The following is a 23,370-nucleotide window of genomic DNA, read 5'->3' as shown; positions in this document are numbered from 1 at the left end:
GATCGGGGACTGTCCAGAGATTAAGACACTTTCCACCAAAAGTGGAAGCAAAGAAGAGGTAAGCAACTATCGACCAGTGAGCCTTACATCAGTAGTAGGGAAATTGATGGAAACACTCTTAAAAGAAAGAGTTGTAGAATATCTCAAAACCAGAAATTTACAGGATCCAAAACAGCATGGGTTTACTGGGGGAAGATCATGTCAAACAAATCTTATTGACTTTTTTGACTGGGTGACTAAAGTAATAGATCAAGGTGGGGCTGTAGATGTAGCTTATCTAGACTTTAGTAAGGCTTTTGACACTGTCCCACATCGCAGACTGTTAAATAAACTTGAAAGTTTGGGATTGGATTCTAAGATAGTTGAATGGATAAGAGCATGGTTGCAGGACAGAAAACAGAGAGTTGTAGTAAACGGAGTAAAGTCAAAGGAGGGAAAGGTTACAAGTGGAGTACCCCAGGGATCTGTACTTGGACCAGTGCTTTTTAATATCTTTATTGGTGATATTGCAAATGGAATTGAGGGTAAAATGTGCCTTTTTGCAGATGACACAAAGGTATGCAACAGGGTAGACACACCAGGAGGGGTAAAACAAATGATTGATGATCTAGGTAGATTAGAGGAATGGTCAAGAGCATGGCAACTACAGTTTAATGCCAAAAAATGCAAAATCATGCACTTGGGTTGCAAAAATCCAAAGACTAAATATAGTATAAATGGCACTATAATGGAAACTACAGAGGAAGAGAGGGATCTAGGTGTCACTATTTCAGGGGACTTAAAAGCAGGTAGGCAATGTAACAAAGCAATGAAGAAGGCAAGTCAGATGCTTGGTTGCATAGGGAGAGGTATCAGCAGTAGAAAGAAAGAAGTAATAATGCCACTGTATAGGTCATTGGTACGACCTCATCTAGAGTATTGTGTTCAGTTCTGGAGGCCATATCTCCAGAAGGATATAAATACATTAGAGACTGTACAAAGAAGGGCAACTAAAATGGTGCATGGCCTACATCACAAAACGTACCAGGAAAGACTAAAAGATCTTTATATGTATACTTTAGAGCAGAGAAGGGAAAGGGGGGACATGATAGAAACTTTCAAATATATCAAGGGTTTTAACAAGGTACAGGTGGGAGACATTCTTCACAGGAAGAGGAGCAGCAGAACACGAGGACATGCACTGAAACTAGAGGGAGGAAGATTCAGGGAAAATTTGAGGAAGAATTACTTCACAGAAAGAGTAGTAGATAAGTGGAATAGCCTCCCATCAGAGGTGGTAGAGGCAAATACAGTAGTACAATTTAAACATGCTTGGGATAGGCATATTGATATCCTTACAAAAAAATAAGGATCAAATATGGTTTGAGGTAACATGTTTAAAAAAGGGGCAGACTAGATGGGCCAAGTGGTTCTTATCTGTTGTCAAATTCTATGTTTCTATGTTTCTAATGATGCCTCTCCATTATCGGATGCACAGTAAAGCTGGGTACACACGATAGTGACATGTCCCCCAACTGACTGTAGTGCTGATTGAGCAGCTAAATTCAGGTAAGCATATACACTTCCAGATTGGCAGCTCAAAATGTCAGTCCTCACATGTCACAACTGGGCAGGAATTTCCATGCACTACAGCCAATCCCTGGAGGAACCATCCAGCCCATGTATTACATACATGACCACATGTATGTTTATATGTGCTATGCATTTCCCCCTTCCCCTTGCACTACATGATTAAAATCTGCAGCTAAGGGGCTGTAACCGCTGCTGGTCTCTTGGCAGATGGTATTATATTTTTAGTCATCTCTAAATGGACAGCAGTAAAGGTGTTACAAGTTGCCATCACCTAATTAGTAAGGCTATTTATTATGCTACAATAGCTGGCAGTATTTAGACAACACTAATCTGAATTACATGATCATGCAGGAACAAGGGAGAAAATACACTAGTCCTGACCCTGCTGTGTGGGTATGTGGTCACTGGGTAAACAATCCAGGATGACAATCACTAGGCCAACCACTAATGGTCAACAGTGACTAGATGGACACCTTGAAATGGTTGACATACCCAAGGTCGACATTGACAAAAGGTCAACACAACTTATGGTCAAAAAAGGCATGGTCAACTTGAATAAGGTTGACATGAGTTTTAAAAAAAAAAACACAGGTGGTTTCTCATACTTTACTATCCAAGTGGGCATAAAGTGGGAATATAATAGTGTGCCGAGTGCACCAAGGCACCGTGCCAAAGCATGGTGAGTGCGGCACACCTATACCGTGTCCATGTTGAAACAAAAACGCATGTTGACCTTATTCAGGATGACCATGTCTATGTCAACCATAAACTTATGTCGACCTTTTGCCAATGTCAACATTGGGTATGTCGACCATTTCAAGGTGTCGACCTAGTCACTGTTGTTAATTAGTGGTCGACCAGTGATTGTCGACCTAGACATTGTCTACAATTTATACCGTGACCGCTGTGCCAGGCTGGAAATGTACCGCACCATAGGAAGTCCTCATCCCCTATAATGAATTTTAAAATATTCTGCAAATACACTATGCATAAGAAAGGAAAATCTTAGGACGTCACGTCAGGAACCATTTGGATTTAATTTAAATCAGACATGTGTGCCTGGAGTTAAAAAAAAATCATGTCCTAGTATCATACAATAATGCAAGAAATAATTATTTCAAGTATTTTTCCTCTCTTCAGCCATATCAGGCAAGTCATTTCATCCACCATTCAGTGTTCATCTATGTTGGCTAACTTGGCTTTGCAACTCTATAGTGCATCTACTGTACATATGGTATACATGGTAATAGAAATCTAAATTGCAGTGTAAAAAGAAAGCAGCCAGTACTTACCCTGCATAGAAACAAAATAACTCCCCACAGTGCAACATAAGTTTGTCCATTTGCTAAAAATGTTCTTTGCGATCAGGTCTGAACAACCCATGTGCCCAATAAATAAAATAATAACTAAGGGTTTGTACTTTCCCTGAATAAACATTCATTTATTTTAGGATGGACATTTGCATAAACTTACCTTTGGACCTAGTGCTCCTGGGAGACCTCTCTCCCCTCTCCCTGGAGGCCCCAGTTCACCACGTTCCCCCTAAACATTTAAAAGCATTATGATAATTATTTTGTCAGTTGAATCAATTCTTTGCTATATCTTTTTTTTTTTTAAGACATCACATTTTCTGAAGAACGATTGCCATTCTTTGGTGACTCAATATAGCAGAAACATACCGTAACAAAATATCAAAGCAACATTAACAACAAATTATATTCGATCAAAACACAGCTGTGAATTAATTGATCCTATAAAATGATGACAGCTTACATTGATTGATACTTTATGCTTCATCTGTGACATTTACATTGACTTTCACATCTTGAGCAAAGTAAATAAACAAATAAATGTACTGTGTTGTATGCAGATTTTTGTTTTTATAGGCTGCATAGCACTGACAGGACAAGTGAGAGGTACAGTTGATCTGAGATGGATCTTATCTGGAGTAAAAAAAAAAATAATAAAATAAGAAGTATGAGGGATTCAGTATTAAATCCCGGCGGTCGGGATCCCGGTGTTCAAAATCCCGACGCCGGAATCCCGACCGCCGAAATCCCGACAAGGGGAGGACGTGGATCACCCCCCCTTGCCGGCTCGCTGCGCTCGCCACGCAGCGGGCCCGGTGCTTTGCTACGCTCGGCACACTAATTTATTCTCCCTCCGGGATTTAAAAGTATCGGGATTTCGGCGGTCGGGATCCTGACCACCGGGATTTACACTGCATCCCAATATGAGAGGAAGTCACATCCTGGTGCCCAGAACCTGCTCTCGGTGTCACTGAGCTCCAGATAAACAAATGAGGTAGGTTTCTTGATTGCGTAATACAGTTAAGGCATTAAATGAGATTTGGCACACAGCTGGGATACAAAACACCAATTACAAGACATGCTAAATAGTGTAAAATGCACATGAAACATGAAAAAAGACAAATGTTAGGACACCAAATTATCTAATATCCTACTATGTAACACTTATTTGGATGCACTTGCATGCAATGTGTAACTGCCCAAGAGCCTGTTGTGGGAGCACAATCCCTAGACAATCCCTAGACAATCTTAGTTTATCTGTGTACTATACAACTTCTAGTTAAATGCCTGCTGTCAAAATGACTGCTTCTGCAATGTACTTTCACTTTGTACTGTGACAGTTTATACTTTCACTTTGTGCGGTGACAGTTTTAAGCCTACATACTCCCCACCCCATCTACATTAATGGAAGACTACTGTGTGATACAGTACATGAATGGGAGCAGGGCCGGACTGCCCATCTGGCACCTCTGGCAAATGCCAGAGGGGCGATGGACTTGTGAGCCGATGGGGGCAAAGAGCCTGGACAGCCGCACGCATCCTCCAGCTGGGTAAATGCAGCCTCCACCCCTGGAGTTGCGCCCTTCGGTCTGTTCCAGGGACGTGCCTGCTACTGACATGTGCATGCGTGTGGGTGAGTGTGCACAAATGCCAGAGCTGATTCGTAGGCCCAGTCCATCATTAGAGATGAGGCGAGATGTACTAAGCCTTGAAATGTTGTGTGATAAATGAATATGAGAGTTCTGTGTAATATGTGAGTAGGGGTGCTGTTTAATATACAGTATAAGTAGAGAGAATACTGTGTGAGAAGTGAATGGGAAAGTGGTAGTATGCTGCCTGAATCTATCTTGAAGATGAAGACCAGTAGGTAGGGGCAGTGTTTCGTGTGATATAATCCTGGATTGGGAAATTTTGAAACCTGGAATTTGTCAATGTCGACCTTTCATTAATGTCAAACCTTTTGGCGTTGACCTATTGACTGTCTATTTAGACATACAGCCCGATTCATTGAATGATTTCTTTCCCCTTCGGCCACATGTGAGGGGCTGTGTTCTCGTACACATTCTCTCGCATTGGGCGGGGTGGTGGGCGGCGCTGACATGTTCACTAGGCTGCAAATAGACGCAGCCTAGCAATTAGGGTATGAATCAGGCCCATAGTCTGTGAGCTAATCCACACCCCTTATTAGTACAATCATTTCTGCAGATGAAAAACTTTTTACATTGGGAAACCTGCGATTTCAATAGGAGGCATTATATTTCTTTCAGCCTTTGGGACAGGGCCGGCCTTAGGCATAGGCAAACTAGGCAATTGCCTAGGGCATTTGGAATGCCTAGGGGCATCAGCAGCTTCTGCTGATTAAAATGATATGCAGCATGCCTATATTCTGTGTGTGAGTGAGGCTGTATCTGCATAAGAAATAATGTATTCATGGAAATCAGTGTAACATAGCATTCCGTATGCAGGTACAGCCACAGTCGCACACAGAATATAGGCATGCCGCAAATCATTTTAATCATCGGAAGCTCCTTGTGTGTGCTGGTCATAACAATGCAAAAAAGACAAATTTTCAGCAAAAAAGGCACCCAACGTTAGCAGAACTGGCCAGGAGCTACATGGCCTATTGAGACAAGATGTATGAGGAAACATCTGTATCCAAGCAGAGGCAGAGGTCACAGAGTTAGCGGCTGTGCGAGTGCTGTCTGCGGGTGGGTTGGTTGTGCAATAGTGTTCGGCATATGTGTAAGGGGCATTATGTGTGTCATGTATAAATGCATTAATAATGTGCGACATATGTGTAACAGGCATTATGTGTGTCATGTGTATAAGGGCACTAATAATGTGCAACATATGTTTAATGGGCATTATGTGTGTCATGTGTATAAGGGCATTAATAATGTGCAACATATGTGTAAGGGGCATTATGTGTGTCATTATGTGTATGAAGGGCATTAATAAAGGTTGGCATAATGTGTAAGGGGCATTATGGTTAGAAGGACATTAATAATGTGTGTCATGTGTAAGGGGCATTACTGTGTGGTATTATCAGGGGTGCTGAGAGAAAGGGGTAGGGGGTACAAATTACCCAGGCCAAAATCTGATGGGAGGGCCCAGTGGGGGCCCCGGGCCCCCTCCTCTTAAGTGACAGCAGCAGCTGCAGCTCTTCTCCTCTGCCCAGCACACACTGCTTTGTGCTGGGTTGCAGTGTGGCCATGGAGGTGGTTAAAATATAATGTTTTCTCAGGATTTTTGGTACTTGTTTCCTAGCACGGCCACAATCGCGGGCATCGGGTGTCATTTTTAGTGGTCTGCGACGCGACCGACGCGATGCCCCCGATTTTCCCATTGAAATGCATTGAAAAAAGTCAATATCACGTCGGTCGCGTCGTATGCGGCTAAAAAAGGCTTAAATGGTCCAGACGCGATGCCCCCGATTTCCCATAGGAAACAATGTTAAATGCCTCAATTTACCCAAATCATCATAGGGAACAATGGTAAATGGGCCAGAAAACCCAAAAAACACCCCTGAACAGTGAAATGTCCCCCCAAAAGTAGTTTACGCCACCCCACGATCAACGTGAACCCGAAGCGTGGCGAGCGCAGCGAGCCCGCGAGGGGCGGCGGTACGCGTCCTCTGACCTTTTCATACCCCCACTATCCACGTCGGCGTGGAGTTGAGAATAGAATAGTGTGGTGAGCGCAGCAAGCCTCTGAGCCCGAAGTGTGGCGAGCGCAGCGAGCCCCACGAGGGGACGCGGATACCTTCACAGGTAAACGCGTCCCTTTGCGGGCTTCACAGGTATCCGCGTCCCCTCGCGGGGCTCGCTGCGCTCGCCACACTATTCTATTCTCAACTCCACGCCGACGTGGATAGTGGGGGTATGAAAAGGCTGCGCTCGCCACGCTTCGGGTTCGCGTTGATCGTGGGGTGGCGTAAACTACTTTTGGGGGGACATTTCACTGTTCAGGGGTGTTTTGGGGGTTTTCTGGCCCATTTACCATTGTTCCCTATGATGATTTGGGTAAATTGAGCCATTTAACATTGATTCCTATGGGAAATCGGGGGCATCGCGGGTAAATTGAGGCATTTAACATTGTTCCCTATGGGGAAATCGCGGGCATCACGTCGGTACCATCGCACCCGATTTTTTAGTGCATGCGATGGCCGCGATGCCCCCGATTTTTCCTCACGATGCCCACGATCATGATCGTTGTGGCCGTGCTAGGAAACAAGTACCGGATTTTTTTCTAAGGGTATAATGTGAATAATGTGAGTAATGTATATAAGGTAAAGTGGTACTACAGTGTGATGTAACGTGAATAAGTGACACCATCACATAATATAATGTGAATAAAGTTGCACTACTCTGTGGCATAATTTGAATTGGGGGTAAAATTGTGTGGCCATGCCCCTTCCCAGCACCAAATGTGTGCACTGTTTCTATTTAAAATATTGCGGGTAGGAGTTGGAGGAGTATTGCGGGTAGGAGCACCAAAATGATGACTGCTATGTCAGAGGCGGAACTAGTGGCGGTGCTAGGGGGCACCAGCCAAAATCTTGCCTAGGGCGTCATTTAGGCTAGGGCCGGCTCTGCTTTGGGACTATAAAAAGAACCATCCCACTAAAGCAGGGGTCATTTTGACCAACCTCATAAATTTACAAGCAATAATACCTAAAGACATTATAACTTTATAAGACATTATGGGAGAAATTTACTAAGAGAAATACGTATAAAATAGGCGTATTCGTATCCCAAAATACCGCTACTTTATATGTATTTGTAGTTTCAGGATTTACTATCCGGAAAATACGTAAATCTGTATTCATGGAACATTCATATCTTTATTTACAAATACGAATGTATACACCATCGAAAGAATACAAATAGAAATCGCCATTCAAAAGAATGGTGATTCCTAATTTACTAAGCAAGTAATTACCGGCAATTAGTGGGATACGGCCGCTTATTGCCGGAAAAATATGAATGGAAAACACACATCATTTTCCTGGCATATTTGGCAGAAGCCTGCAAGGATCAGTCAGATCCATGCAGGCTTCAGTGTAAAAAAAAAAAAATAAATAAATAAATAAATAATAATAATAATAATAAAAAAAATCGGTACTTGTTTCCTAGCACGGCGCCCGAAACGTGGCGAGCGAAGCTATCCCCGCGAGGGGACGCGTATACCTGTGAAGTTATGCGCGTCCCCTCGCGGGGCTCTCTGCGCTCGCCACGCTTCTGGCTCGGTGGCTCGCTGCACTCGCCACACTATATAAAATCAACTCCACGCCGACGTTGATAGTGGGGGTATGAAAAGGTCGGAGGATGTGTACCACCGCCCCTCGCGGGCTCGCTGTGCTCGCCACGCTTCGGGTTGGCGTCAATAGTGGGGTGGCGTTAACAATGGGGGGCATTTCAACCATCAGGGGGGGTTTGCTATTAAAAGGGGGGGTTTGGGGGGTTTTTACATTGAAATCAATCAATGGTCTCAGGGACCATTTTACATTGATTCCAATGTAAAAATCGGGTCGGTTGCGTCGGTCGCATTGCATGCGATTTGGTTGGCATGCGATGCGATCGACGCAATTTTTCCGACCCGATCAATACAATCAAATTTGGTGGCGCCGTGCTAGGAAACAAGTACCAAAAAATCTGTGGGGTTCCCCCTCATGGCTTTAACTAGCCCCAGGTTCAAAGAACCAGTCCTGGTTTTAAAAAATCAGGGAAGAAACTGAATAGGGTTCCCCATATTTTTTAAAACCAGCACCAGGCCCAAGGACTGCTCCTGGTTCCTAAAATACGGGGCACAATATGAATAGGGGTCTGCCATATTTCAAGAACCATCACCAGGCCCAACCAGCTAGCAGGGTAATGCCACAGCCGGGGGGGGGGGGGGGAGACTTTTTATACAAGTCCCCCCCGGCCAAAGCATTAACCCCCTGACCAGTCAGCCTGGGCAGGGGTCCTGGGGGAGTGGGGACCCCCCCTCCAGAAATTATCTACCCAGGCTGAAGCCTGGGGCTGTCCCCGGTACCCCTGGGCTGTGGATACCGGGCTGATAAATGTATAAAAGATAGAATTAAACCATTGAGTTCTGCTGTGGAACTTTAAGTCCTAACAAGCCTGGACCACATACTGGGACTTGGATAACCACAATTCCAAGCATGCGGCCCATTAATGGGCTTGCTGGGACTCTTAGTTCCACAGTAGAACCAATAGTTAAATGAAAACACACTGACACCTGAAAAATATAACTTTATTACATACATAACCCTTTCATACTGTTACTTACCTACCTTGACCCCATAGGTCGGTCTGCATCCACCCATCCATCAGCCGGTCCAGAACAAATCCATGGGGTACCTGTGGAAGGAAATTATACTTACCAGGGTCCTCTGATGTAGATCGGTCCTCTTCTATTAGTTTTGTCCCCCATATTTTGGGAACCAGAATCAGCCCTTGGGCATGGTGCTGGCTTTAAAAAAAATGGGGAACCCTATTCAGATTTTTAAAATCATGACAGGCTCTTTGAACCTGGGGCTAGTTAAAGCCATGAGGGGGGACCACACAACAGTTTTTTTATATGATTTATTTTATATATTTTTTACACTGCAGTCGATACGAATTTGTATTTAAAAATACAAATTCGTATTGGCAAATATACGAATGCATACACCATCGCGATGCCAGTCGTATTCATTCGTATTTAGAATACAAATTTTTGTATTTGTATTCTTAGTAAATTTCTCCCTATAACTTAATGGCCTAGATCTGGAAAACAGTGGGCAAGAATGGGAGCAGCTAAATAGTTACATAACATAAAATAGAAAACAAATAACTAAGATGAACAATTACTTTCATGAAATATTGAAGGCAATGCCAAATGCTGCCACTGATTCATAATACCACCTACACTATAATGAGTTTCATTTACAATTATACACTAATTACTTTTGGCAAGGGACATAATGATTTATTTGTGTTGTCTTTAAAAATACATTTAGTGGATACAAAATAAAACAACAACTAATGAATCCATGTTTTCAAAAAGGTAAACAAGGATAAACAAGTGGACAAATGGATAAACAGTGAAAATAGCTTTTTCCTCTATGTTCTGGCTCATATGACATCTGAAACAATAATGATCTATAGTACATGTTGGTGAGAAAACGTACTTTCTCAAAATAATTACACGGAACCTCCTGACTGGGACCAATCATTAAAGTGTTTCAGTCATTCTGGTTAGGCCGCTCCCCTGTAAATTTGCACGGGGGAGCAATGTTTTGCAACTGGCCACGCGCATATGCATTTATGCACATGTGCAGATGCCAGGTGGGAACAGGCATGGCGAACTACAAGTCCGCCATCCCATTCGCACCCAACAGTGTGGGTGGCGGCAGATAGATACAACCATTGGAATGCCCAGCGTTTTGTGGGTGTTCTCATGAAAACGCTGGGCATTCCCAGGGCAATGAGGCAGTGACACGACGGCTGGCGGTGGGCAGCTGACATTACCGGATATCAGCTGCCTGCCCTGTCCTCTCACAGGGTACACACAAAGCTAAGGCACCTGAAATTGTCTTCATTTTGAGTGCATGTTCCACATCATTTGATAGTCATCGACCATCAAATTATGTGGTCCTCACCCCCTAGGCTGCGAGGACCACATCATTTCCGTGCGAAGGGGGACAGGCGGCAATGCGAATGGCAGGCGGGCTTTAAATCACACGCAGTGCTGCCAACTTGTCAACCAGAATAAGGTCCGGTATCTGGATACTTTCCCAGGTCCCATGTGTTATAGCCCAAAAATGGCAAATTTCTCCCTGGAAAAATGGGCTTTAATTGGATAGCCGGATAAGGACCATTGGTCAAACATTGTAGACTTTTTTTTCCGGGAGACAAATTATCAGAGCCAATTGTATACCCCCCTTAAGATGTAAAGATGATTAACATTATATAGCTAGGTTGTCTTAAGAGATGCTGTTTTATAAAGTGCATCAGTTACAGCGTTAAAAGGATCCTTAGTTTTATCTGCAAAATTCAGGTAAAGGAGTGAAATCTTGGTTGTTCCTATAGCCGAGATCTTAAGGCCCCCTTACACTTGTCCAACTTATTGTCCAACAAGTTGGACCTGATTGACTCCAGATTTATCCTATGTGCAGGAGGATCAATCTCTTGCAATCTCTTGGGTATACCCAATGGCACGGGATTGTGCATTGGTCCTACACGTCAGGCACATAAGATTTTGTCAGACAGGCACATCAGATTTTGTCAGATAAATTAACCCAATCCAACTGAATTGGGTCAAATCTGACAAAATCTCACAAGTGTAAGGGGGCCTTTCGAGTTTCTGTCTGCCAAAACTAAAATGAATACATTAGCTCTCACCTTGGTTCCGGGTAAGCCTGGTAAGCCAGGTTCTCCTTGAGGTCCGAGAAATCCTGGTTCACCCTTAAAAATAAAAATATTATGAGGTTGTCAACTATTTAGGAGTTTGGTACACGATCAGACATTAATAGGACATACAGTACAGTATATTACCAGTGGCAAGATTTTGTAGAGATTGTTTAGGGCGGATATTTGGAATGTCATGACACAGAAATCTATGTTGATCTTTATGCTAATGAATATGAAAGATGCTTTTGGGAGAGATTGAAGAGGTGGTGAATGAACACAGTTCATGTGTAGAGAGCATGTCAGAGCAAATATGAGGATCCATTTAATAGGGCACAGTTCCGAAAACTGCTGCACATGTAAGGGGAATGCAGGATTCTGTCATCCATACCAACAAATAATAATGTTACAAAATGAGTGGGTTTTGGGAGCAATATCATGTTTGCTTTTCCAAAGTTACATAAGATATAGCTTACATAACTGCCCCCAAATGCATCCATCATTTGTAGCTTTGGAAACTATTTAAAGGCTGCAACAAACTAACAGAGTGCACAGGTGAAATAATCCTGGGTAAGGAATCTGGTATTTTACTGGATCATCAGAGCAGATTGCCTATTGGTTGTTACAGTTTCAAGCACATTCCCATTTCAGTATATAGAAAACTACCCATCTTCAAGTTGAACAAGATAATTGACTTTATGTTAGCCATATAAGAGTAGTATAATGGCTCAAATGCCAATCATGCATCTCACATCAACAGACATAAGCAGTATTTGCAGCCACATGCCAATGCAAAAGCAGTGTTACGTAAGGCTGTGTTTTTCAGTGTGATAGCACATGAAAGCATAGAAAGCAGATCATTATTTGCAGTTATATTTGGATTTGTTAGTTAAAATATCTAATCTATGTTTATGAAAATTACATTTACATTACATACAATATACTGTACATCAGAATTCTTACTATTGAGGATAAAGTTCTGTTTTGGCATCCTCCAACTCATTTCTTTATTTGGGCAGATTCATTTATTATCATTTACCTTTGATTGATTTATTCAGCATCTTCATACTATGCAGGTATTTAGTAAATAATATTAAGAAAGAAAATGTACAGCAGTCCCTGCCCCATTGGCATGAAAATTAAAAATTTAGCCATTTCCCTGAAAAAACCCACAAAGATTGAAACGTATATAACATTAATTACATAGGGGACGGGTGCTGGATGACCTTCCAACAGGCGGGATTGCGACTGTCAGTATACCGACATCGGAATTCCGACTGTTAATTGCCCAACAGTCAGGATCCCGAATGACAGGGGCCATAGAGGCAGAATAGAACCTGTGGCGAGCGCAGCGAGGACTATTATATTACAGATGTACAGGATTATTATATTACAGATGTACAGGATTATTATATTACAGATGTAGTAAACATTAAGGGCCTGATTCTAGTTTGCTCAGTCCCCCTCGTGTTCGCACGGAGGACCAATGTTGAAGCACTGCGCATGTGCATATTCGCTTAAGCGCATGTGCAGGGCTTTTGTGCGGCCGCCTTTGGAGACTTGCATAGCCTCCGTTGCACTCGCACAAGGGGGGGGTGATGGAGAAGTGCAGGGGGCGTTCTGCGATTCCTGGGCGTACCCACAAAAAAGCTGGATTCACCCAGGAAAATGCTGGCCATCCCCATGCGAAGGTAGGTGGACACCTCAACCGCCTGCCCATTACAGGATGTGAAACGCCCACCCAGTTCCCAGACCAGATGCCGCAAGTCTAAGTCAGCAGAGACTGACTTATGGAGCCCACACACGCACCGATCCCGGCGTGCGTTGTGGGCTTAACTAGCACACATAGCATTGCATTGTATGCCTTGTGCATACGATGTGCATGCGATGCGATGCTATGCTAGAAAAAGCTAGTACAAAAAGTATGTGCAGCACATACTTTTTGTACTGTACGATGAGGTGCCGCGGGAGCGCGCACCCCATCGTACAGCATCGCACCGCCGGCAACGGTGCGTGTGTGGGCTCCTTTAGATTTGCAAGCACTGTAGAATCATTCGATGGTCAGCCACATGCTAGCCTGCAAATGGATGTTTAGGCAAAACAAACATCCATTCACAGTGTGGCATATTAGCTGGGCTGTGGGGGGCAGGCATTCGCATGCCTGAGACGTGTTAGAAGGCTCGCTAAGCAGCGAACAACCGCTGCTTAGCGAGCAACCAGAATCAGCCCCTAAATGCTTACGTTCATTCAACATGACAGTGGTATTTTAAATGACGTTGTTATAATTTTTATCATACAGTATATAATAAAGGGTTAACATTTACCCGCATCTCTATGGGGGGTATTCAAGTATTGTGTGTGCTGGCAGCCAATAGATGGCATCTAAAGGAGCAATTCAAGTGTTATTCCATTCGGGCACACACAGCTGCCAGCATTGACAATACTGTTACGTTGTTCCATCATTTTGATAGGCTGGTAACTTGTTAAAGGTATGAACACACACGCACACACATTAGTGTATTTAGGCTTGAATTATTAAGTATTTCTACTATTTCTTACCGGACATTTTGTGAGGCCTTTTTATGCAGTAAGATGACCTGCTGAATCTGTTTCATATTTTTTATAGCCTGAAACCCCCCCCCCCCCACACACACACACACACACACACACGCATACCGGTAGTATACATTAGATTAACAGCAAGGGAATATTTAATTGATGTTGTAAATGGTAGGAAGACACGGTATTACATTAAATGTAACATTTTTAGTTCTGTAAAGTAATGTTGTAATCAGTGGTATGCCACTGGCATAAATACTCCCAACAGTGCTAGTTATTCGGTCCTGTATTAACTGGATTACTTTGTGAAATGACAACAGCCTCTCCTAGGAGCCTTTTAAATTGTGCCTGGTGAAGGATAGCTACATTACATACAGTACTTATTTTATATGCACTGATGAGGGAATATCTGAAAATGTTAGGTGTCTCATTTATAACTGTACAGAGTATCACAAATTAGTGTGCCTTGTTAACTGGCAATGCAACTGCATTTATCAGTCCCTAGGGCCAGGGCCAGCTCTACTATTAGGCAGCTGCCTAGGGTTCCAGGATCTGGAAGATTGCCGGCCATGGCAACCCATAGGTGTGCACATGGGGGTGCCCAGACACCCCCTAATGTCCAGCACACCCCGCCGCTGCCGTTGCCTCCTCCTCCAGCTGCCACCTTCTCCAGGCTTTCTAGCCACCTGCCTGCATGTTGAAGGCGACGGCCCCTCCAAATATGGCTGCCGCCTTTGAGAAGACAGACACTAGAGGTACTGCCATACCTCTAGCATCTGTCAAAGGATAACAGTGTGGCAGCGCTACCTGGAAGTGCGGATTCGGGTAGCACTGGCATGTTGTTTGAAAGGGACCCCCTGTGCAACCAGCATGTACCCTCCCCCCTGGCAAAAAACATCACTCCCTTTGGCAACAAGCATGTAACACCCCCCCCCCTTTCCCCAGCAATTACCATATAGCACTCCATAGAAACTATCATGTATTTTCCCCTAGCAATGAGCATGTAATCTTCCCCCTGGCAATGAGCATGTAAATCCCCCCTGAGCAACACGCATGTAAGCCCCCATGGCAACGAGAATGAAACCCGTGGCAACAATCATGTATCCCCTTGCATTGAGTAATATACCTCTGACAACGAGCATGTAGGTAAGCAGCACTTATGTGGTATAATCAGGGCCAGCGCCACCACTAGGCAGCCTTAGGCATTTGCCTAGGGTGCCGGCCACTGGAGGGTGTAAGTTGAAGCAGCTGTCCCCCCCCTTCACCCCTGTCGCCGCCGCATTGCCCATCGCTGCCCCCCGTGGAGTGACACGCCAGGCTGGGGTGAGTCAGCAAGAGCATTCCCAACACCCCCCCCCCGTGTACCAGCTGCCTGACACCCCCTCCCCCGGCCTACTAGCCGGGTCCGACGCATGCCCGACACCCCCCCTCCGTGTAGCGGCCGCCTGACACCCCCTCTCTCCCGGCACAGTTGCCGGATTTGACGCACGCCCGGCACCCGTTCCTACCCCCCCCTTTGTGTAGCAGCCGCCCGACACCTCTCCTCCCCCGGCTACTGTGTAGCACAGTAGCCGGGCCACCGCACACTCGCACCCCCCTCCTCCATGGACCGGGTGAGCGCCGGGGGGCCCCCCACCCCGCCTGGGGCGCTCCGGTGCCTTGCACCGGCCCTGGGTATAATACGTAATTGGCATTATGGTGTGTGGTTTGTTATGTAATGGGCAGTACGGTGTATGGTATAATGTGTAATGGGCATTACAGTGTGTGGCATTATGTTTAATGGGCATAAGGGTGTGTGGCATTATGTGTAATGGACATTACAGTGTAAATTTTTGCAGCACGCCTTCGGCACTTACTGTCCCCATTTCTGGTGCATGTGTGCGGGGGAATAATTTATTCTGAAGTCCATATACATAAATAAGTCACCTTCTGTTTAGATTGCATTAATGCCCACTAGGCGCTGATAGACATAGTCAGTAGGCGATGATAGACACGCCCCTCCAATGGTGAACCCCCTTAAGAAATGGTCTACGCACGCTTATGGCAGCACCACATTTAAAAATAAGCCAAGTGCTAGTTCTGCTGTCACCTCAGCCTCTGAGGTCACCATCCAGTATTGTACAGAATTATTTATAAAAAGTGTTCCATATCAGTAGCTGTGCTTGAAGTACTACTTTTAAAATAATGGGCCTAATTCATACCTAATCACAGGATAAATTTATTCTCAAAATGGGCAAAATCATGCTGCACTGCAGGTGGGGCAAATGTAACGTGAAGAGAGTGTTAGATTTTTTGTGAGTTATTTTGTTTCTGTGCAGGGTAAATACTGGCTGCATTCTTTTTACACTGCTATTTAGATTTCAGTTTCAACGCAACCCACCCAAATTTAACTCTCTATGCACATTTAGATTTCAGTTTGAACATGCACCACCCAACTCTAATCTGCCCCACCTACAGTGCAGCATGGTTTTGCCCATTTTGAGAACAAATTTGTCCTGTGATCAGGTCTGAGTTAAGCTCAATGTCACTGACATTGTTAGCAAATAGGATGCATAATACATTTAACCAATAACTTTAATCACTTTAATAATTTGTACCTTTTAGGAAATATAACACAATACATTGAGTAGGGTTACTGTTTTTAGAATTCAATGCAATGTATTGCTGGCATATGGATGAACAATGTTATTCCTAACAATTTATTAAGTGCACTGTGGGCTTAATTCATGTTTGTAGGCAATGGGCGATTTTTATACAACAGAGCGATTATCAGCAGAATGTGCATGGGCTGTGATAGCAGTGCACACATGCTAAGGTGTCTTGAGAATCACACTTGCAGAGAGCATTCCATTGCAGAGTTATTGACAGGAAGAGACCATTCTGAGGGGAAATGGGAAGTGGCTGCAAAAAAAATGCTGACTCGTCATAGCTGTTTTTCGGCCATGTAACAGCTTTCAACTGTGATTATGTATGCAAGGAAACATAATGCCAGCGTCGCTATTGCTGCGGCCAATCTGCGCAGCCATAAGACTTCCCTTAATCTGGATATTCCATGATTTTGCATATAGGATGCAAATTACTTTTTATTTCAGGACAGCAATATCACTTGCCAACATTAGCAACTCTGTAGCCTAGAAAATCACTATTGCACCTGTGTACAGGGCCGGCGCCACCACTAGGCAGCTCTAGGCATTTGCCTAGGGCGCCGGCCACTGGAGGGCGGTAGTCCGGAGCTGAGAACCCCCCTGGATGTAGGTGAGCGGCTAAGCGGCTCCCCCGCCACCCCCAGCAACCTAGTCAGCTGCCGATGCATCTCCCCCTGACAACCCACCCGCCCAACGCCGCTGTGGTGAGCAGCTTCCCCCCCACTCCCAGCAAACTCAGCGGCTGCCGAATCACTACCCAACCCCTGCCAGACGCCGCTGTGGATCGACGTGGCAGGCACCCGACAGGTGAGCGGGTACGACCCTACCCCCAGTAAACTCGGCGGCTACCGCCGCACAGCTCCCGCCGCACAGCTCTCGCTCTACCCCCCGGAGCGACTGCATCCTCCATCCCCCTTCTGCAGAGGCCGCATCATCCCCCCACCCCGTAACAGTGCTCCGGTGGGCACCGGGGCGACCCCCCCACCTGGGGCGCTCCGGTGCCTAGCACCGGCCCTGCCTGTGTACAAACACGAATTTAGCCCTATGTCTCCAATTAATACTTGTTTCACAAACAATGTAATCTGCAATATCATCTGAACTTTTGCTACATATATACAGTAAGGAAGTCTTTAGTTTAGGAGTTCCTTGTCTTTAACATACAAACTTGGAAAGCCTGACACCTTTTAACAACACATATTTTATTATACTACCAATAAATGTAAAAAAAAGAGACTTCCTAGCATTTAGCGCACCAGCTGCAGACTAAATTGTAACCACCATTAAATTACTTGAGGATTTACACTACCATTGGAAAAGAAATGTTGGCTTTGTAACTTCTTTCAGGCTCTGCATATCTCAATTCTGTGGTTGAATATTAAAAGCTCATGGTATATATATGACCATTTTACACAGGTCTATTCGGCTTCCTGTGCCTGGAATGTATTAGTGCAAAATGTAAGTGTTATAAAGCTGCTTTACAGCCGTGCCACAGACAAGTATGTTTCTGAATGCAACAGATGGGAGTTGTAAAACAGAAGAAGAGAATTGTATTTTCTGTTAGGAAACTCTGACTTGCCATGTCCATGGCTCATCTTCTTCCTGCTCCATGGTGGGGACTATACCATCTGCATACTGATTGTTATCTTTGTAATTTGAGGTTTGGGTGAATCCTGGGAACCCCAATAAGAAAAAAATGTCTGTCTTGCTAGATGCTCAGGGTCCAGGCTGACTGCTGGGGATGGCTGAGCTGGCCACTTCAGCTTCTTTCCAAATACTTGCTTTTGTAAACATTGTCATCCTGGAACCCTCCCTTCTCCATAGTCTGGCTAGAACCCTGTGTGGTTTATTATTTCCTTGGAGTACATCACTAGGATGAACCTAAGTTTGGGCCCCGTAGTTTCATACCCGTCCACCGGGTAAAAAAATCATTCATTTATTTATTCAACATAGATGACGCAATCATAAATGAAGAGGAAATTCCCGAAGCAGAGCATTGTGTACCTGGTGGAAGGGGTCATGTTGGAGGTTCAGAAGTTTGGTAACTTCATTAGCTCTATTCAAGAAATAAGACAATTTCGGCCTAGCAAGTGTTTATCCCTTTTGTAGACCCTATGTTTTTTTTATGATGCCATTGAACACTCCTTATGATTAAGCTGTGCTGAAATTAAGCCTTTCCAAAAAATCCCATTTTGAAATGTATTCATATTGTATGTGCACATGGCAGCTTATAATCAACCACATTTCTTTAAAATGGCATGTAAATGACAAATAACATAATAAAAGCATAATAAAAATGACTTATATAAGTGACCTTAATAATTTCCCTTTTTTTTTTTACTATTGCATCTATTGCTGATCCTTTATATTCAATCAAGGATCGCAGATAAAGATGGAAGGTGAGGAGAATAGTAAAACAATGGCATGTATTCAATGGTCTTTGGCAAGCTGTGATGGTGAGCGGTGCCGATAGCTTGCCGTCACAACACGCGGGTCAGTATTTCAACTGACCACCCCTACACTTGCCGTTTCCACCTCGCTGGGTTTTTCCAGCGAGGTGGAAATGGCAAGTGTGACCATCAAAATGGTGAGGCTCAAGGCTAAATGCAGGGGACTCCTCTGATGACAAGAAGTCCCCCAGAATGCTGAATAGAGCGAACAGCCAGCACGGGGGTTAAATGGCGAGGATGGCTTGTTTTTGACGATCCTCGATGAAAACAAGCCCCCCTCGCCACAGACATCCCCTCGCCAGCAGCATTGAATACCGCCCATTGACTAAGCAAAAAAAAACGGAAAAAGGAAAAAATCTGGAATACAAATGAATCTTGACATGGTTCAACTATGTATATAACAATGCACACATCAATCAACCTGACAGATCGGGATACGGTCCCTAGCTTGACACTATGAAGGTCGACATACATTAGGTTGACCACTAAAGGTCAACAGGTCTTAGTGAAACAGTGAAAATCTCATGTCTACCTTTTATCTGTTGACCTTCCCATTGTCGACCTAATTCTGGTGTCGACCTTCTGACCCTGTTGACCTTTGCCATGTCAACCTATTTCATGTGTCGACCTAAGCGCTGAAGACCTTTATTAGTCGACCTAATGTATGTGGACCTTCATAGTGTCGATGATACCCGACAGATCTACAAATCAGATGTGACTACAATGCCAGTGTAATTACAGTTTACGTTTGCAATAGGCCGCAGCCTAACCTGAATGCACAACGTGTGCGCTTCCTCCCATACTTTCCACTGACAAAACAAACACTTACTGTAGCAATGAAGGAACAACTAATATGCAGCAAATTTCATTGCCTCATTACTTGAGTTTACGAGCCCCTTTTGATTACAACCTGGAGCACACAGTGCCAGTGCTCCTAAATTTGCTAAAATTAAATTTCAGGGCCACAAAGAGTATTTGTTTCTAACAGATGTTCATGTGGTGTAATATGAAGTAAACCTATGGTAAACTACTTATAAAAGCAAAGCTGTCATATAACTTCACAAACACATGAGCCACCACTTTATTCTATATAAAAAAAATCCTTGTTCAAAAGTATGACAGGAAATATGGTCATTGCTTTATATCACAGCAAGTGTGCATGAAATATTTCCTTGTAGCTGGAGGTTCAGTACCACACGGCATGATCCCTACCTCAGAAACGCACAGCACAGATTAGCTGTGAGGCAATTATTTCCAAAACATTTATTACCCTACTTTTGATAAAAACACAAGTCAATCCTTCTCTGACTAGTATGAGGGAAAATTCTGATTAATGTACTTCAACTTGTATATTATTACATGGTACTTCCTACTGGACAGCTAATAACAGCTCTCATCAGCATGATATCTGTGAGGGAGGATTACAGTGGAACCAGCAGTAAAATAGACTGCTTTTCTAGCTACATTATAGTGGAAAGGGGAAAATTTCAAAAGGGAAAAGTCTGTGAATATTATTATTTCTTTAAATATTTCCTTCATGACCAAACATTCATATAAATGGATGCATATTTATAGTTGCACTAAAATAAGTCTGCAATTATGTGCCGCTCAGACTGACTTTATTATATGAAAATGACTGTACTGTGCTTTGCGGGTGGGTTTGGAAATTTCTTCCAGGATTTAGTTTCGCTCAGTTATGTATGCAGACTTATGAAGCACTTCAGAAATGACTTTTGGCAAATCTTTAATTTTGTGACCTTCTTTCTCCATTTTAAGTGAATGCTTATTCTTCTTGTTTTCTATTTTAAAGTCTTTCTAAAGGCCTGTTTAGAAATGGTGGTTTACGGTATAAATATGAACCCTGTGGAGTCTTTAATTACTCATTTAATTTTAGGTAGCAAGAAAATGATTGTTCATTAGACAAGTTCATCGCTCACCGCCACTTTGTTTTACCATACGGAAATATGTGTCACTGAGCAACCAACGTGCCCTGCATTCAGGGCTGGCACCACCACTAGGCAGATTTAAGCAATTGCCTGTGGGCTATGGCCACTGGAGGGTGGCAATGAGGTGGGAAGAAGTAAGGTCATCCCCACACGTGGACCAGGCGCTGTAGCTGATCAGCAGCTGTAGCACACCCCCCCCCCCCAACGTGGAGCAGGTGAGTGGAGCAGCAGGTCGGTGCACCCCCCCAATGGTACAGATAAACGTCTCCCGCAAACCCTGTATCACCGTGCCGATCTCCCTATGGAGCAGGTGAGCAGTGGAGCGGCCGCACCACCCCCCCCTCACCCCCACAACACTATATATATATTTGTCTGGGGGGCTGATATGCCTTGGACCGGCCCTTGCATTTTACCATGGTACATGTCTAGAGACATGATCCCTCTGAGGTATAAATAAGGTTTTCCAAACATGTACATTGTCAAATATTTTACAGCTTTAGGCAAGAGAGCGGGCATGACAGAACAGTAGAAAAACTGGTTTTACAAACATGAAGGCTCTAATATTGCAATATATGATGTAGGTGTATGCCAACATATAGTTCCTATCTAGACTGTCATACTAAGGGGGCCTACACACCGGGTGACTGTGCTGAGCGATCAGAGCAATGATAGATCGATCAATTGCTCAGCAAGATCAATAAGCACACAGCACTGCACAGCATGGTGTCAGCGATGTGTGCTGAGCAATCTGTCAGGGCCAATGTTCTCCGGTGAGAACACTGGCCCTGACTGGCGATCTGACTAGATTTATCTTCCATGCAGGATCTCAATCGCCCAGGGATCATTATTGCCCCTACGCACGGAGCAATGTAGGGTTATTTTCTAAACGATCTTGTCAGATTGCTTAGAAAATGGGCTGAAATCACCCCATGTGTATGCTCCATTAGTATGGAGCATGATATAAGAGGGGTGATCCTGATCAATTTATTTTGAACTTGTACTACTAAACAATAAGCAGTACATCAGCTATTCTTGAAATTGTACAGTTATATGCACAAGGTTGTATTAATCCATATCTAAAATTTACCATACAATGTATTCATATTTGGATGATAGAAGAATGTCCGATCCCTTAGTTTCTTCTTAAATAATTATTTGTATTACTACAGTGTAGTGCCAAAAGAACTGACATGCAAACATTAAGATATTAAAAAAGTATAAAATATAATACAACTGTAACAGTAAAGTGTAAACAATGGGCAGTAAAAAGAAAATTAAGATACAAGAATATATATCAAAAGATACAAAGAGGGTGCTCCGCAGCGAGCTGGTGTGCCAGGTAGCTGCTATTACAAAGTAATGGGGGTAGTAAGTCCCCCAGTCAAGAGCATACAAGAAAAGGAAAAGGGTAACAGCGCTAAACACCGGATTTAAAATGTTATTACGTTTTAATGTTAATAATGCAATTGATAATACGAATAAATTAAAATAGGATAAAAATGTGTAATTAATAAAAATAGCAAATAGCAAATATCACGTATTGTTGAGGTTATAATCACCCACTGGTTCCACTTAATGGCTGCAAGTTGGTTCTAATGTCCATTCCTATTGGGCCCAATAGACAGTCCTGTACAGTCCGTATCCAGGTTCCTCTGTTCCTAGTGTCGCCTCTGGGGGATAGCACACCCCTCTGTTCCTTCTAAGCCACAGGGGGACAGTCTCAACCCCTACCTCGGGAGACATCTGCAGGGAGCGTCTGGCTTGTGGAAGCAGCTGGTTCAAAGGATGAAAACCCGGGAGGGTGTGTAACAGTCCCTCACTTTGTAGACAACTGGCAGGGTTGGTGCAGTTCAAAACACTGGCAGTGAAGTTCAGCAGTGATAGTGGGTCTCAGAGGTGTAGGCCTTGACGCATTTCGCTGCTTGGCTGCAGCTTTTTCAAAAGGTATCCTCCCTGTAGACGTCTCCAGAGGTAGGGGTTGAGACTGTCCCCCTGTGGCTTAAGGTGGCCATACATCAGAAAGATATTGTACCCAATCATACAATCTCAATTGATTGTAAGATGGATTGTATGCAGATTGTGTGCACATCTTATGTACAAAATCATACAATCAATCAGCAGATGGATTGTATGACTGATTGTATGATGGATTGTATGCAGATTGTGTGCACATCTTGTGTACACAATCATGCAGCAGATGGATTGTATGACTGATTGTATGATGGATTGTATGTAGATTGTGTGTCCAAAAAAAACAAGGACTGCCGGGGATTTCAAGGTAAATTGTACACAATCATGAGCGCAATCGATAATAATCTTAAAGCTAGGTACACATATATACAATCGTCGGGCCGTTCTTCCAATCTGGGGGCAAACGGCCGTTCGATTGTATAGGTGTGTACGCTGTCCCAATTGCTGCTGTGCGATCGATAAACGGCCAAAAACGCTCTTGGCCGTCCACGGTCGGTCGGTCGAAGGTTCTTTGCTGCTTAATA

General features: G+C 43.9%; 1 protein-coding gene across 1 annotated transcript in view; it reads right to left on the bottom strand.

The window, feature by feature from the left end:
* COL25A1 (collagen type XXV alpha 1 chain) overlaps nt 1-23,370 on the bottom strand; it is a 405,096-nt gene that overhangs the window by 65,963 nt on the left and 315,763 nt on the right. Inside the window, exons 19-20 of the mRNA XM_083178307.1 lie at nt 11,273-11,335; nt 3,046-3,114 (exon numbers count right to left, since the gene is read on the bottom strand). Of these exons, the coding sequence (XP_083034433.1) occupies nt 3,046-3,114; nt 11,273-11,335 (132 nt within the window). The remainder of the gene's footprint in view (nt 1-3,045; nt 3,115-11,272; nt 11,336-23,370) is intronic.

This window comes from Crinia signifera, chromosome 1, assembly GCF_055691185.1.
Source record: "Crinia signifera chromosome 1, ASM5569118v1, whole genome shotgun sequence".
In the NCBI taxonomy this organism is placed as follows: Eukaryota; Metazoa; Chordata; class Amphibia; order Anura; family Myobatrachidae; genus Crinia; species Crinia signifera.
This window is presented reverse-complemented; position numbering and strand designations above follow the sequence as displayed.